This window comes from Hordeum vulgare, chromosome 5H (genome assembly GCF_904849725.1).
Source record: "Hordeum vulgare subsp. vulgare chromosome 5H, MorexV3_pseudomolecules_assembly, whole genome shotgun sequence".
In the NCBI taxonomy this organism is placed as follows: domain Eukaryota; kingdom Viridiplantae; phylum Streptophyta; class Magnoliopsida; order Poales; family Poaceae; genus Hordeum; species Hordeum vulgare.
Window position 1 is genome coordinate 423,346,819 of NC_058522.1, and position 17,491 is coordinate 423,364,309.

The 17,491-nt window shown below is 41.2% G+C and overlaps 1 protein-coding gene across 3 annotated transcripts; it reads left to right on the plus strand.

Moving 5' to 3' along the window:
- Positions 1-6,658: 6,658 nt before the first annotated feature.
- On the plus strand, positions 6,659-9,136 carry LOC123396034 (coiled-coil domain-containing protein 8 homolog). Of its 3 annotated transcripts, none has more exons than XM_045091064.1 (3): positions 6,659-7,281; positions 7,516-7,752; positions 8,834-9,136. In XM_045091064.1, the coding sequence occupies exon 1, from the start codon at positions 6,740-6,742 to the stop codon at positions 7,226-7,228; it is 489 nt and encodes a 162-aa protein (XP_044946999.1). In that variant the 5' UTR covers positions 6,659-6,739; the 3' UTR covers positions 7,229-7,281; positions 7,516-7,752; positions 8,834-9,136. The 3 variants fall into 3 exon arrangements, with proteins under 3 accessions (XP_044946999.1, XP_044947000.1, XP_044946998.1); XM_045091063.1 differs by having other exon boundaries at positions 6,662-7,281; positions 7,535-7,752; XM_045091065.1 differs by lacking the exon at positions 7,516-7,752.
- Positions 9,137-17,491: the final 8,355 nt, after the last annotated feature.

Here is a 17,491-nt window from a genome sequence, read left to right on the forward strand (position 1 = left end):
GACGACGAGCACCGCCTCCCTGCCTCGCCGGAGTAGACGCAGCCCCTGCAGCCCCACGGTGACCTACCCCCCATTCTCCCTTAGTCGTTCAATCGAACCCTACGGTGTAGATTAGAAACAAGTTACCTCTTCGGTCTTTAGACAAAAACCGAAGCCATTTTTCTCCACTTAAGTTTTAGCCAGAGATTTTACTTAATTTGCGGCCGTCCGCTGTTTAGCACCGCAACGCACACCCTCCCAACCAATCAGGAGCTGCCACATACCCCCCCTGTTCACTAGTAGATTTTTACTTTTTCTGTTATAGTTTCAAAAACAGAGAGAGTTTCAGTTTTGTTTCTTTTATACCTTTTGTTCTAGGACTCTAATGGAGTTGATTCTTTTTCCAGTATATCACAATTTTCTCGTAGTTTCCGAAAACATATTATTTTCCTATGTTTGAAATTTCAAAATTTGAATTAGAACAAATTTAGTTTAAATCTTGTTTTGCTTATTCTTGGAGTTTAAAAATAGCTTTTAATTTAATTCTTTTTCTAATGTCTCCTATTGATCATATCCTTCAGTAGTTTAAGTTTCAATTTTTTTAAATACATTTACTTGGGGTTTTTACCAAAATAGATTCTGTTTTAGTTCTTTTAGGATTATGGCTATTTATTTTTCTATAATTGTTTTTAAATTATTTTCTTTTATATTTGAGAAAGTTTATATTTTGTTTTCTGTTAGTTAACAGTAGGTTTTTTACAAAAACAAAGTTTTATTTTTATTTGTTATCATGAAATCAATTCTAGTTCTCTAATAACTTGCAATTGATTTCCCTACTAGTTTACTCCCATTTGAAAATACTTTCAAATAGTTTTATGAAAAATACTTTATTTTATCTTAGTTAAATTTATATTTTATTCTCTGTTATTTTACTATTTTAGTGTTTTATTTTTCAGTTAGAACAAAAACTATTTAGTGTTTGATGTAGTAGAATACTCCCTAGTTTTCTTTGAAGTTTCCTTTGGATTCTTATTCGCTCTCTCTTATTGATTTTGATTGCATCAACTTTTATTGTTGTTTGTTATTTGATTGCTAGAATGATTGCTAGTGTGAGTGCTTATGTGAATACTATGTTTGCTTATATAGATTTCATCGGAGAGTGACGAATAGTTCTATCAAGTTATTTCTCGAGAACGATAATTCTTCTTCATCAACCTCACCAGGCAAGTCACGTCGATCATATTATTACCTATGTTTTATATGCATTGTAGTTCTACCTTTCTTCACCCAATTGCATGCAAAGTAGGTACCTGGAAATTTTGGATCTTGATGTAGTATCATGTGGTAGGCACCCACCCCTTGTTACTTTGGCCGGGACGTTATTATGCTATGCTCCTAGTAGACGGGGTTTTGGTTGAGTGTTTACCATGAGAGTTGTGAGAAATTAATAATAAAGACCTGAAGACTCCAAGACTTGCAAGACCTGAGAATGAAATATACCCCTGGGTGAAGGACGGTTTAGATGGGCTCCTTGGAGAAACCAGTGGATGACCCGGGATGCATGGGGAAGCGCCATGACATCTTGCGGAAAGCTTCACCCAGGCTCAAAGAACCGGACGGATATTTCCAAGACCTGAGGCTTACCTGCACAGCCACAAGTCATTATGGGCTCTGGCTTGGTTGGACAACGTGGCGACTCTGGACAGGCGGTGCTAGCAAATGTAGAAGAACGGTAGGATTGGATGGGCACCGACAGAGGATCACAGGGACCCGTTGAAAAACCGTGTTTTGATCATCCGGTCTTCAAACACCCTGAAGTGCGAGGACATACACGGAGGCGATCAAATCTTGTGGGGAACGTGTGCAAAACTCTGCAGAGTACTCAAACCTAATCGATTAACCGTGTCCACGATCATGGACACTTGAGCCAAAGGAACTGAAACTATCAGGATTTCTCAACACCATTATATATATTTGATGTGGGTAATATTGATAACTTGGGTATGAGAACTGGTTGGCGGAACCATCTCATTAACAACCAACAACGTAGTAATATTTTTGCTTTTAGCCCCTCTCTTGTTGTAGGAGAAAACTTTGCTTTCTGCTAAAACTTACAGCCCCACCTGCCATATATGCATATAGTATAGATGATATTTTTACCCCTCTCTTTTGTGACTTGTCGGCATATTCAATATGCTGACCTACACGGTTGCAACGTCTTATGTCGCAGATATTTTCTTCGACGAGTAAGAGTGCGATTCAGGGTTACGGTCTGCACTCAACCTGCCGTTGGTGTTTATTGGGACTCCACTCCCTTGACTGTTTCCGCTGAGATTTTGAGGTATATATCAGTTTTTCGTTATTTACATGTGATTGCACTTTGATATATACATTGATGTAATGTGTGTACCAGCATACTGATCCAGGGATGGCACAGATGCACAGAGGCTTGACTCGTTTTGAGTCGGGTCGCTACAGGTATGGTATCAGAGCACATGTTGAATGTAGGACGTAACCCTAGAAACTGGAAATTTCTTAGGAAAGGATCTCTCAAAAAAATTATTTTCAAGAACACATTCTACTTCTCATCTCTTCTGATTTCATCGAATGTTCTCACTCACTTCAAATAGTTAGACATTACCCTTTCCTCTTTGACCACATGAAGAATCAAGTGAGCTTTACTCCAAAGTAAAGAGGACTTCACCATGCAATTGAAGAATCGAAGCTACACCATTTGAATACTCTCAAGACCCGAAGAACTCAAACACCCTAATGTGTTCCAATATTTATATGGCCATTAGAAGTCCAAACCCCTGTTATATACCCACGTTAGATACGATGATTTATGAGCCATCATTGGTGTGTGTTTTCCGACGGCCACAAATAAAACCTATTCTCAAAAATATTGTTTGTATTGTGTGTATCTCCCTCCCTCTCTTACCCATATCATCCCCAAAACCTCAACCCTACCAGATGAAGTATGAAGCTGGACTTGTAATCTCTGGACCAATGACCCAGCTGGAGGCTGATATATGGATTCAGAACATGGAGAACCACTTCGGGAACAATTTGATTTCAAGGAAATATGAAGTGGCACACGCTCTTCAGTACTTTACCCAAGGTGCTGCTATCTGGTGGAAAATGCATCATGCCATACAAGGATTTAGTGGAGCAGAAACTTGGGACGAATTCAAGAAGACTCTGTTAAGATCCCGTCTTATTCAGAAGTGCTATGATAATACGAAGAAGAAGACTTTTGCATGCAAGATCTGTGGAGAAATAGGACACACCCATGAGGAACACAAGGATGGATGCACTCATTGTGAAGAGAATCACCCAGCGGAAGAATGCCCAACTAGTCAGGTAACTTATTTCTTGTGTGAAGGAACCACCCACTACCAAGCCCGGTGTTACATTTACCCCAAGGTGCAACAAGTTGTCAAGCAGTAGAAAGAAGCAATGGGGGAAACACTCACGAAGAAGATGTTAGAAGAACATGTGATGAAGGAAAATATTGGAGACCCAGACGGACAGAGCCTAACAAGATTTTTCTCCAATGCCTGTTACTCATGCGGAGAGGAAAGACATTTTTCACAGGAGTGCATGAAGAAAAGCCAAGAGTATCTGGGAAACTTCTCGACGGAAAAAGTAGAGTTTGATCCACTTGAAATAGAAGAACTGGCCAAAATGAAGGAGTCCGGAAAGAAGAGAAAGTACACCAGACAGAGTCAAATCCCGACACAAAAAGACCTGAATCATATCAGATGTTTCAAGTGTAAAGAATTGGGCCACTACAACAATATGTGCCCAAGAAGGAAGCAGGAAAACCAAGGAGTAATAGCAAACACCAAGAAGCCCCGAGACTTGTTGGAACTCATTTGTTTTCATTGCAAGGAAGCAAGACATTATACTAGTAAATGTCCACAGGGGAAGAAAGCTAAAGATGGAGCGGTTAAGTTTTGACAATGGCAATAAGTGTAACATGAAGCACTCTTGTTTCATGAGATTATGGAGTTGAATTTTGTAATGGAAGTCTCTGAGAATGTAATAACTTCATGAATCAATAAAATTTATTGTGTCATGATTTCCTATGTTGAAACTGTATGAGTTGTTTCTCTGGGAACAAAGATCTCTGAACATTTATGAGGATATGAGAAAATATGGTCTATTCAGGCATGAGTATAATTCATTTTAAGTGTGGTAGTAATCGTTAAACCCACACGATCCAATGAGTAGGAATGTACCATGCTTACCAAGGAGACACATACATTCCTCTGAGTACCTATTTTCTGACACCTGCAGATGACAACCCTCTACGAGTCATTCATTAAGGGCCCAGAAACGATCATGACCCTGACTAGTGATCATGATTACCCAAAAATCCTGAAGGACATGATGAAACACATTCATCTTGAAGGAGATGCAGTCTACAAAGGCTACCCGTTCATGGAAAATGGAGTGGAACTTTGGTATGTGGAAGTACACCTCCACCATGTGAAAGGAGTTTGTCCAAAGACTATGGGGCAATACTTTTCATTTCATGTGTACCACGAGCAACCTTCTTTGATGATGTTCGTGAAGCTGCCATGGAAGCCATACGTCAGATTGGAGAAATACGTGAAGCAAGACTCCGTCATACCCAGGAATACCTGAGTGAAGTGCATGCGGAGATGATGGAAATGAAGCTCGTGGCCACCATGAGAAAGCAAAAGATGGATGATTTCAAGGAGCACATTGGAAAGTTCCAGTAGAACTAAATTATCTCCAAGGGAGCAAATGGATAAAGTTGGCAGAAATGCTTGACCATACCGAACAATGTGGATGGCGGCATTTGTAGTAAAGTTTTTTTTGAATTTGGAGTTTTGAGAAGAAATTAAGAATGTAATAAAGGATTGAATATGAAATGAATATGATTTATGGATGAAGCAATACCTTTTTATGGTAAACACACCCATGGAAAAAGAAAGTATCCCACAGAGTGGAGTGTGTACCAAAAGTAAGTTTGAGGAGTTACCCCAAGAATATGATGGAATAAAACACTATAGGATTTAAAGGCAGAGTAATTCCAAGTATGCCTGCAACCCACAGACCCCGGGACTAATAAGGATCAAGTACTACCTTTATGAAGAAAGAAACTTGGAAGAAGCTATGATGGATCAGCGAACGTTCTCTTAGGAGCATACGAAAACCTGAGAGTTGTGAAGATACGATAGATGTTTTGTTCAACTTGCAGAACCAATGGATTATCCGAACTTCATTCATGGACAAGAGAAATTCCGCAATGCTTGTGAGGATGCCCAAGTGTTAGAATACGAGATTCACTAAGCCTTATACAAGGTAATGATTTTAGTGCGACATGGCTTGGCCACCATGACGACTTACTCTTATCGTTCTCTTGCTATTCGGAATGGTAAATCTGAGAGACTTACCCATAGAGAGAGACGACGTTCTTTGAAGCTTTTGTTTAAGCCTTAGAATGGTATGATGAAAAACCCATGTACATGGCAATTATTGTCACGCGTAGGAAATTTTACGACGAGGATGAAACCAAGACCCCTCTCTCTGCAGGATAACCACAAATGGTAGAACACCATGAGAATCATCGATAGGTTATTTAGAATTGACCACGAGACTGTCAGTTAAGAAGACCCAGTAACAGAAGAAGCTTATATCAACAGAAGAACCCTCGTTTTGATGGAAACGTTATGAATATAACGGAAGAGCATCACCAAAGGAGTTAGTATGACGAATGTGAGGAGTCAGATGCCACTACAAGAAATATGGTCAATTATGACAAAAATTATTGACGGAGGTTTAATTGGTCATAGATCAATGACCATAATTCACAAATTGGTCATGAAGACTGTGGATGGGTCAAAACCCTATAGTGTCATGACCATTAGGGTGAATAGGTCATTATCTAATTGCATAGAATGGTCATAAAGATGTGAATGATGCATACTAGCTTATTTCAAGTCCATCATGATGAAATTATGTTATCATAGAAATTTGCTCAGGGTGACTGGATGACAACTCAACAATTTTATCAAGGTGTGTGTTTAATTGTCAATTTTTTGTCTAGGTGTATGTCTAGTTGTCAATTTTAACAGCCACACACACGACTATGATGGAGAAATTAACAGATGTGTCGCGTGGTTGTCAATGGCATATAATTGTTAAAATTGATAAAAATGGGGCCAACAAGACTCAATCAAAGTAGTTCAACAAGCACCTACGAGTAGGCATTTATCGTGCATATGTTGTAGTAGCGGTTGAAAATCTTTTTAATTATATATGTGTTCTGTTATGGGCCTCTTTTGGGTCAAACCTGAACCACGTCAATATTTTTATAAATAACAGAAAAACTATTGGTTGAAAGCCCGTGACTTAGAAACAAACCCTAGAGATCAAAAATACCAGGTCAAGTCTATCGCAAGGGGCAGCGGCGGCGCAACTGACAATCACTTGCACCCAGCGGGCAGCGGGTGGCGCCTTGGCCGACCATAAATTACGTCGGGTAGGCAACAAGCATCTCAAAAAAATGATATGTGTATTCGAATTACATTTATGTCTATATAATACGTGCAAAGATTTTTAGCTCCAAATCGCCTCCAGTCACACCTAAAATCTTTCCCGCTACTACCAAAAACTTTCCCGCTTCACATATGAGGATATTTTCGTCAAGTATTTCAGCCGCACCGCACCATACACCTGCTCCCGTCCAAACATTTCCCCCAAATCCCCTCGAACCCTAGCCGCCATGTCCTCCCCTCGAACCCTAGGCACCCCTGCCTTCCCCTCGAGCGTAAGCAATGGCCGATCCAGACACCGGCCGCGCAACGCGAGCAGCAGCCCGATCGATCCAGCCACCGATGGCGCGTCCCCTCGAGCGCGAGCAGCGGCCGATCCAGCCACCGGCAGCGCGTCCCCTCGAGCGCGAGCAGCGGCCGATCCAGCCACCGGCAGCGCGTCCCCTCGAGCGCGAGCAGCGGCTGATCCAGCCATCGGCGACGTAGCGCGAGCAGCGGGCCATCGATCCAACCACCGATGGCGCGGCGCGAGCAGGGGCCCGATCGATCCAGCCACCGGCGACGCGACGCGAGCAGCGGCCCAATCGATCCAGCCATCGGTAGGGAGGTGCGAGCAACGGCTCGGTCAATCCAGCCACTTGCGGGGCGGGGCGAGCAACAGACGGTCCAACCACCGAGGGGCGGCGCAAGCAGATCTTCCTGCTGTCCATCGCTCCTGAGAAGAACGACGGGTCGACAACCACAGGACCCTCCTGCCTCCTGCAGCTGCAATGTAAGTACATGTGTTCCCAACGTGAGTAGTACTATTGATTTAATCGTTTAAAGCTTCATCTAATTTGACAGTGTGGTTTGCTTAGAGAACAAAAAATAGTTGATCTAATCATTCACTGATTCGTGCAAGTAGACTTTGCTGCTTTTTTGGCCGATTTTCTTATATATAAACTTCTGAAATGTGTACGCATCTGTAGTTGAGATGTTCTAGTTGTTTTTAAAACTAGTTAGTCAGATTGGCTGCACTCCTGTAGGTTGCAGCACGCCTTTCCTCGAGCGGCACACGTGACTGGCATCTCGACGCAGATGGCAAGCAACGTCCGGTGGAACAGCTCCAGCAGGAGGCAAACAACGGCATTCTTCTTCGTCGTGGGATCCTAAAAAGTAGTCTGGCATGAAGCTGTGACATGCTCATGTATGTGCCCTGCACTAACAACAGCTACACTCCTAAGGGGATGTAATCGAACAAAAGGTACTCCTTCCAGAACAACACACAAACCTATGTCAGCTCAAATCTTGATCTGTTCATGATAGGATGGTGGCCCAGATGTTCACCTTCTTAGAACCATTTTATTTTTGGGTGGCGGCCTCCTTTGTGTCCACTCAGCGGGGAAGCATCTATCATGAATTTCATGCACTACATATTTTACCCCAAGTATATAATATATCTCTAATAGTACCCTGTAAGAAATGTTCGTGCTATTTCTACAATTTTGTAAGCCGGATATGTGGCAAGTGCGTTGATTATGTAATTAGTAATCCTAGTTAGGCTAGACTAATCTTTAGATCTTCCATCAATTTTTATTACAACTGAATAAGGGTCCTTATCACATAGTATATAGTACACACTCGGAAATCAAGATTCATGGAATCACTGGCCGTTGATATATATGATGGTTGATAACATACTTTAGGGTATCCTGCCCATTCTGCCAGATTTTACATACTCAACTAATATATTAGTACTTGATCTGGTATAGAAAACAAACTTAATTCTACATCAAGTATTTAGCATTCAACATGATTCAATTTCTAACCTTTATAGATTAGTCATTTGATGGGTTAACTAGAAATGTTTTAGGCTTTTAGTATATTTTCGGTTATATAAGCTCATGGACTATGCACACGATTCAAACAACAAAAAATTGCATCAAGCATTACTGTTTACGTGCAGGAAGCATTCTATAATATTTTCTATTATGGACAAGATCAAGTAGCTGAATCAATGGACATTGTATGGCAAGGCAAACAAGCACACTAAATAAGAGATGTTATAGTAATTCCAAGCTACGTTCTGTACCCGGTGCTCAATACACTACCACTGTTGGAGGATGAAATAGTTCTAGTTTATTTATTACTTGTATATTATAATATTCTGTACCCGGTGCACGCACACTTTGCATGCATTTTTGACATCATGGTGATTAGAAGCAGAATAGATAATTATTCAAAGACGTAAAGATTAGATTAAAAAAAGATTCGCATGTATTTTATTCGTACCTTCACTGAGAGAAGTTGTATGCTTTCTTATGTTTGATTATTTGAATTACCAGGATGTTCTAAAGCACCCAGAAGAAGTAGAGGACAGGACAGGAGGAGGGAACAAGAAGCTTCGTTTATCATTGATGTTATATGTGATCAACAAAAACTTGTGCTTCTCATCCAATCTTTGTCGAACTATGTTGATGTGTGGTTATGCACTTGTTGGGCCCTTTTGCTGTGCACCTGTACTTGTAGAACTATTTTGTTGTGCACTTGTTGGGCTTTGAACTTTTATGTGTAGAGGAGTCGATGGATGATGTATTGTAATTCATGTGATGTGTTACTGAAATGAAATATATACAACTAATTTATAATCTTTTATTCTTTTATACTTGTTTTTAATGGGCCTATCTTAAGATATACATGCTTTTGGCAAAATAATGCATCAGCCTAAACAATTTAGACATTTTTAATAATAAAATAGTATTGGTGGAGGCCCATGTAGACTAGATTATTGAATTGAGCTGTGAAATTTATGATGATTCCATTTGGTCACTAGCAATGTCATGTCAGCACGGCCACGTCAGATCCTACGTGGCTCACACAAATGGTTAATGACCAAACCAAAATTTTGGTCAATAGAGATCTACGACCAAAATTTTAGAAAGGTCAAGTTTGTTCATTCTTGATGGCCAACTGTTGACCTTGTAAATTTGGTCAAAAAAAGGTCAATAAACAACAACAATGACCAATCAATGACAAATATAGGGAGTCATAATTGACCTTATTTCTTGTAGTGTGCCAAGACCCCAGAGGATTTGCTAAAATTTTGAGGGACCATAAATTCTTATTTTAAGTGTGGTAGCATTCCACTTTGCAAGAGATTGGATTTGTTAGAAGACCCACAAACCCTAACCTTTCTTTCTAGCCTCTTCGAATCTCGAGAACGAGATTCATTTTAAGTGTGGTAGGTTTGTAACATCCCAAATTTTGGAATGTTAATATAATTATTAGATTGTTTGTTTGTTTATTTGAGTAATTGAAACTTGAGTGAAATTTGAAACTTTTCAAAAACTTTTGAATGAGAGGGAATAAAATGACTTTCCCCTTTTTCGGTGAATTCAAATTCATCCATTTAAAATCAATGAGAGAACATGACATGACTTCTTCAACTATAAAGAATTTGAATGAAGGTGGCATTTGAATTTCTTTTGATTTTGTTTTGCAATTTTATTTTCCCTCCACTGAAGAAATGCCAGGAAATAATATTCTGTCAAACAGAAAAGAGAGGAGGAACATGACCCTCCAAAACCAGGGGCATTTATTGAAGTATTTTGAGCCAAGAAAACAAAATTTTAATTTAGAAAATAATTGCAAAAAAAATAAAGCTTTTAGGGATTTTCTGAAAAAAAAATATTTTTTAAGTTTTTATTTTGGCCTTGGAAAAATGTTAAACGTGTAGAGAAATTTTTTCTGAAAATTTTGGTATATAATACCCATATGTTTGGATTTTATTTTATTGCCTTTTATTTGTTTTACTTTCTGTTTTTTTGAAAAATAGGAAAGAATTTCTTTTTAGGAACCGCCGCGGGCGACATTTAAGGATTGGGCCGAATCCCATCTGACCCGGGACCGAGATCCTTTCGGATCGGCCACCGACCCCCCTCGCCCCTTCTCTCTCTATCGCTGCAGCCGCGCCCCACCGCTCGACCGATCCCCCCTGCCGGTCACCTTCCTTTTTCCCCCGATCCCCTTCCTAGCCTCGCCGATCCCCTCCCGGATCTCTCCCCCCTTCCTTCCCCCGACCCTCTCCGCCCCCTATAAGTACCCCCCTCCCCTCCGCACCCCGTTCCCCCCCCCCAAACCCCGAGCTCCCTCGCCCCACGTACCCCTCCCCTGCCTCGCCGGAGTTTGGCAGCCGACCGAACCTCCCCGAGCTACTGCTGCTCGCTGCCGTGCCCCACTGCGCCACCCACCACCACCAGAGAACACCCTACCCTCTCCGCGTTCCATTCCCCTCCCCAAAACCCCGAGCCCTCCACTCAGCCGCCCCTGCGACCACCTCGCCAGAGCCCGACCACCACGGAACCTCCCAAAGCTCCCCCTGCTCGCCCCCGGCTCCCTCTCGCCTCGCCGTCGCCTCCCTCGGAAGCCGGAGCCCCGCCGCCACCTCCCCAACACCTCGGACACCGCCACCGACCACTTCAACGACGCCGACGACGAGCACCGCCTCCCTGCCTCACCAGAGTAGAAGCAGCCCCTGCAGCCCCACGGTGAGCTACCCCCATTCTCCCTTAGCCGTTCGAGCGAAGCCTACAGTGTAGATTAGAAACAAGTTACTCTTCGGTCTTTAGACAAAACCGAAGCCGTTTTTCTCCACTTAAGTTTTAGCCAGAGATTTTTCTTAATTTGCGGCCATCCTCGGTTTAGCACCGCAGCTCACACCCTCCCAACCAATCAGGAGGTGCCACATACCCCCCTGTTCACTAGTAGATTTTTACTTTTTCTGTTATAGTTTCAAAAACAGAGAGAGTTTCAGTTTTGTTTCTTTTATAACTTTTTTTCTAGGACTCCAATGGAGTTGATTCTTCTTCCAGTAGATCACAATTTTCTTGTAGTTTCCGAAAACATATTATTTGCCTATGTTTGAAATTTCAAAATTTGAATTAGAACAGATTTAGTTTAAATCTTGTTTTGCTTATTCTGGGAGTTTAAAAATAGCTTTTCATTTAATTCTTTTTGCTACTGTTTCCTATTGATCATATCTCTTAGTAGTATAAGTTTATGTTTTTTAAATATTTTTACTTGGGTTTTTTTACCAAAATAGATTCTGTTTTAGTTCTTTTAGGATTATGGCTATTTCTTTTTCTATAATTGTTTTTAAATTGTTTTATTTTATATTTGAGAAAGTTTATATTTTGTTTTCTGTTAGTTAACAGTAGGTTTTCAACAAAAAGAAAATTTTATTTTTATTTGTTGTCATGAAATCAATTCTAGTTCTCTAATAACTTGCAACTCATTTCCCTACAAGTTTACTCCCATTTGAAAATACTTTCAAATAGTTTTATGAAAAATACTTTATTTTATCTTACTTAAATTTATATTTTATTCTATGTTATTTTACTATTTTAGTGTTTTATTTTTCAGTTAGAATAAAAACTATTTAGTGTTTGATGTAGTAGAAGACTCCCTAGTTTTCTTTGAAGTTTCCTTTGGATTCTTATTCGCTCTCTCTTATTGATTTTGATTGCATAAACTTTTATTGTTGTTTGTTATTTGATTGCTAGAATGATTTCTAGTGTGAGTGCTTATGTGAATACTATGTTTGCTTATATAGATTTCATCGGAGAGTGACGAATAGTTCTATCAAGTTATTTCTCGAGAACGATAATTCTTCTTCATCAACCTCACCAGGCAAGTCACGTCGATCATATTATTACCTATGTTTTATATGCATTGTAGTTCTACCTTTCTTCACCCAATTGCATGCAAAGTAGGTACCTAGAAATTTTGGATCTTGATGTAGTATCATGTGGTAGGCACCCACCCCCTTGTTACTTTGGCCGGGACGTTATTATGCTATGCTCCTAGTAGACGGGGTTTTGGTTGAGTGTTTACCACGAGAGTTGTGAGAAATTAATAATCAAGACCTGAAAACTCCAAGACTTGCAAGACCTCAGAACGAAATATACCTCTGGGTGAAGGACGGTTTAGATGGGCTCCCTGGAGAAACCAGTGGACGACCCAGGATGCATGGGGAAGCGCCATGACATCTTGCGGAAAGCTTCACCCATGCTCAAAGAGACGGACGAATATTTTCAAGACTTGAGGCTTACCTGCACATGCATAAGTCATTATGGGCTCTGGCTTGGTTGGACAACGTGGCGACTCTGGACTGGCGGTGCTAGCAGATGTAGAAGAACAGTAGGATTGGATGGGCACCGACAGAGGATGAGAGGGACCCGTTGAAATACCATGTTTTGATCATCCGGTCTTCAAACACCCTGAAGTGCGAGGACATACACGGAGGCGATCAAATCTTGTGGGGAACGTGTGCAAAACACTGCAGAGTACTCAAACCTAATCGATTAGCCATGTCCACGGTCATGGATAACTTGACCCAAAGGAACTGAAACTATTAGGATTTCTCAACACCATTATATATATTTGATGTGGGTAATATTGATAACTTGGGTATGAGAACTGGTTGGCGGAACCATCTCATTAACAACCAACAACGTAGTAATATTTTTGCTTTTAGCCCCTCTCTTGTTGTAGGAGAAAACTTTGCTTTTCGCTAAAACTTACAGCCCCACCTGCCATATATGCATATAGTATAGATGATATTTTTACCCCTCTCTTTTGTGACTTGCCGGCATATTCAATATGCAGACCTACACGGCTGCAACGTCTTATGTTGCAGATATTTTCTTCGACGAGTAAGAGTACGATTCAGGGTTACGGTTTGCACTCAACCTGCCGTTGGTGTTTATTGGGACTCCACTCCCTTGACTGTTTCCGCTGAGATTTTGAGGTATATATCAGTTTTACGTTATTTACATGTGATTGCACTTTGATATATACATTGATGTACTGTGTGTGCCAGCATACTGATCTAGGGATGGCACAGATGCGCAGAGGCTTGACTCGTTTTGAGTCGGTCGCTACAAGACCATACTTGGTGTTCATACATGGATCCTACCTCAGATTTCGTGGTCTTAGCCATTTTTCAGAATTCATGCCTGTTATCGCTTTCTCATAATTCGTAGGCTCATCATTTTCTAACAACATGACTTCCAAGACAGGATTACCGTACCACTCGGGGCAGTAAGTGTCTGTGTTGACCTACGAGGTTTGGTAGTAATTTGATCTGTTGTTTCATGATCATCATCATTAGCTTCCTCTTCTATTGTTGTACACATCATAGGAACACCTTTCTCTATTGTGCTAATTTCCAATGCAAGTGAAGGTTCGGTAACCTTATCAAGTTCTACCTTCCTATCACTCAATTCTTTCGAGAGAACCCCCTTCTCTAGATAGGATCCATTCCTGGAAACAAATACCTTAGCTTCAGATCTGTGCTGGAAGGTATACCCAATTGTTGCTTTAGAGTAACTTATGTAGATGCACCGTTTCGCTTTAGGTTCGAGCTTATCATACATAAGTGTTGCATCTCCAAACTCTAAGATACGACAGCTTAGGTTTCTTGCCTAACCATAATTCATACGGTGTCATCTCAACAAATTTAGGCGGTGCCCTGTTTACAGTGAATGTAGGTGTCTCTAATGCATAACCCCAAAATGATAGTGGAAAATCGATAAGAGACATCATTGAACGCACCATATCCAATAGAGCATGGATATGACGTTTGGACACACCATTACACGGTGGTGTTCCAGGTGGCGTGAGTTGTGAAACAATTTCCATATTGTCTCGCATACCAAACTCGTACTCAGATATTCACCTAAACGATCATATCATAGACATTTTATCTTCTTGTCATGATGATCTTCAACTTCACTCTGAAATTGCTTGAACTTTTCAAAGTTCATATTTGTGTTTCATCAAATAAATATACCCTTATCTACTCAACTCATCTGTGAAGGTAAGACAATAACGATATCCATCGTGTGCATCAACACTCTTCAGACTGCATACATCAATATATATTATCTCCAGTAAATCACTTGCCCGCTCCATCATACTTGAAAACGGGGTCTTGGTCATATTGCCCACGAGGCATGGTTCGCATGTCTCAAGCGATTCAAAATCGAATGAGTCCAAAGATCCATCAGCATGGAGTTTCTTTATGCTCTTTACACTAATATGACCTCAAAAGCAGTGCCACAAGTATGTGGTACTATCATCATTAAATTTGTATTTTTCAGCATCAGTACTATGAACATGTGTATCACTGCGATCGAGATTCCGTAAATCATTCACACTGGGTGCATGATCATAAAAGATATTATTTATGTGCAGAGAACAACCATTATTCTTCGACTTAAATGAATAACCGTCTCGCAATAAACAAGATCCATATAATGTTCATGCTCAACGCAGGCATCAAATAACATTTACTTATGTTAATAATCCCGAAGGTAGAGCAAGCATCTCGATGGAAATCACATCAACCTTGGAGACACTTCCGACGCGCATCTTCACCTCGTTCTTAGCCAATCTTGTTTATTTTGTAGCTCATGTTTCGAGTTACTAATATTAGCAACTGAGCTGGTATCAAATACCCAGGGGCTACTACAAGCACTAGTAAGGTACACATCAATAACATTTATATCAAATATACTTTTGTTGGCATTGCTAGCCTTCTTATCTGCCAAGTAGTCGGGGCAGCTCCGCTTACAGTGACTATTCCCCTCACAATAGAAGCACTCAGTCTCCGGTTTGGGTCCGACCTTGGGTTTATTCACTGGAGCGGCAACTCGCTTGCCATTCTTGAAGTTTTCCTTCTTGCCCTTGCCCTTCTTGAAACTAGTGGTCTTTATTAACCGTCAATACTTGATGCTCCTTCTAGATTTATACTTCCATGGCCTTAAGCATCGCAAATAACTCAGGGATCATTATCTCCAAACCATGCATGTTATAGTTCATCACAAAGCTCTTGTAGCTTGGTGACAGTGACTAGAGAACTCTGTCAATCACTATATTATCTGGAAGATTAACCCCCCACTTTATTCAAGTGATTGTAGTACCCAGACATTCTGAGCACATGCTTACCAACTAAGCTATTCTCCTCCATCTTACAGGCAAACAACTTGTTAGAGGTCCCATACCTCTTAACACAAGCATGAGTCTGAAATACCAATTTCAGCTCTTGGAACATCTCATATGCTCCGTGGTACTCAATACGTTTTTGGAGCCTCGGTTCTAAGTCGTAAAGCATGGCACACTGAACTATCGAGTAGTCATAAAAACATGTGTGCCAGACGTTTACAACATCCATAGAGGACGCTTGAGGGCGTGGCGCACCGAGCAGTGCATCAAGGGCATAAGCTCTTCTATGCAGCAACGAGGACATAATTGCTACCATCATCTTTCAACTTAGTTTTCTCTAGGAACGTGTCAAAAGTTAAGGGGAGATACAACAAGAGCTATTAATCTACAACCTAATTTGCAAAGACATTTTGACTATGCTCATAATAATTAGTTCAGTTAATCAAATTACTAATGAACTCTTATTCAAATCAACATCCCTCGGGTTGTGTAAGTGTGTCATGATCCAAATCCACCAACCCAAGTCCGATCATCACGTCAGCTCAAGAACAGTTGAAATACCATATCGTCTAGGAGAATAACGGTCGGGGGGAGGGCAAGGCCTAGCCCAAAGACCATAAGTAGGCTCGGATGAGGAAGACGACACACCCGAAGATGTCATATCAGTGGACTTATCCATAACACGTAGACGACGAGTGTAATGGAAAGGAAAAGAGGGAAGAGGGGGAATCACCGGAGGTGATGGAGATGGGGACAGGGAAGCAATTGGTGATGAAGGTGGATACGAGGAAGGCATCGGTGATGAAGGTGGAGACTCATGCTGCAAGGGGGAAGAAGAAACTGTGGGAGACGATGGTGTCGGATCTATAACAGCGGAAGGAGGAGTAGAAATATGGGGCATAGAGCGAGGTGTATCGGGAAATGTGAGAAAAGATATGTCCTCGACTGAAAAGGTGGAGGATTATGGACACGAATAGAAAGGACAAGACTCATCAAAAGTCACATCCCAGGAAATACGCATCCGGCGACCAACATGGTCCCAACATCGATAACCCTTATTCTCATCATTATATCCTAGAAATACACACTCAACAAACTGGGCGGTCAGTTTGCTGCGTTCACATGGGGCAAGAAGAACATAACAAACACAACCAAACAAACGAAGCATCGAATAATCAGGAGAATGATCAGAAAGACGCTGAAAGAAATACCACCCTGCAGAGCAGCAGATGGCTGGATGTTAATGAGATAGGTAGAAGTGGAAATAGCCTCAGCTCAAAAGTGAGGCAGAAGAGAAGCAGTTATCATCATCACACGCGCCGTCTCAAGAAGGTGGTAGTGCTTGCGTTCAGCTGACATTGTTCTGAGCATGGGCACCAAGACAAGAGAACTGGGGAAGAGTACCTTGTTTGGTAAGAAATCCTTGTAATGCACGAGAGATATACTCTCCAGTGAAATCCACACAAAAAACTCGAATATGAGTGGAGAATTGGGTACGAACCATGACAACAATTTTTTATATATATAGAACCTCACTGCGACAAGACATGAAATAGACCCAAGTGTAGCGAGTAAAGTCGTCTATAAATAGAATATAGTAGCGATGGACCACCTTTTGAAGCAAAAGGAGCTAAAACACAAACATCTGCATGAACGAGATCGAAAGGACGCTCGGACACTGACCTATTGTGAGGATAGGGTAGTTGTATTTGCTTACCAAGCCTACAACCCAGATAATCCAACGAAATGTTACCAAAGATAGGCCCCAGAACACCATGATGAACTAGAGACGAGAGACGAAAACCACATAAGTGACTAAGACGATGATGCCACTACTGAAAAGAGCCAATAAATGCGGCAACATGGGCCGTGAGATTGCGACAATGGCATCAGAGGCAAGACGAAGCCAATCCAGTTCCCAGTGAAATTCATGGCGTCGAGAATGAGCACCAAGCAGAGGGCATGTGTGGCGATCCTGAACAGAACGTGAATCAAAA

Bases quoted from the DNA above. Each gene is read 5' to 3' on its own strand.
- LOC123396034 (XM_045091064.1), top strand. From the start codon at position 6,740: ATGTCCTCCCCTCGAACCCTAGGCACCCCTGCCTTCCCCTCGAGCGTA.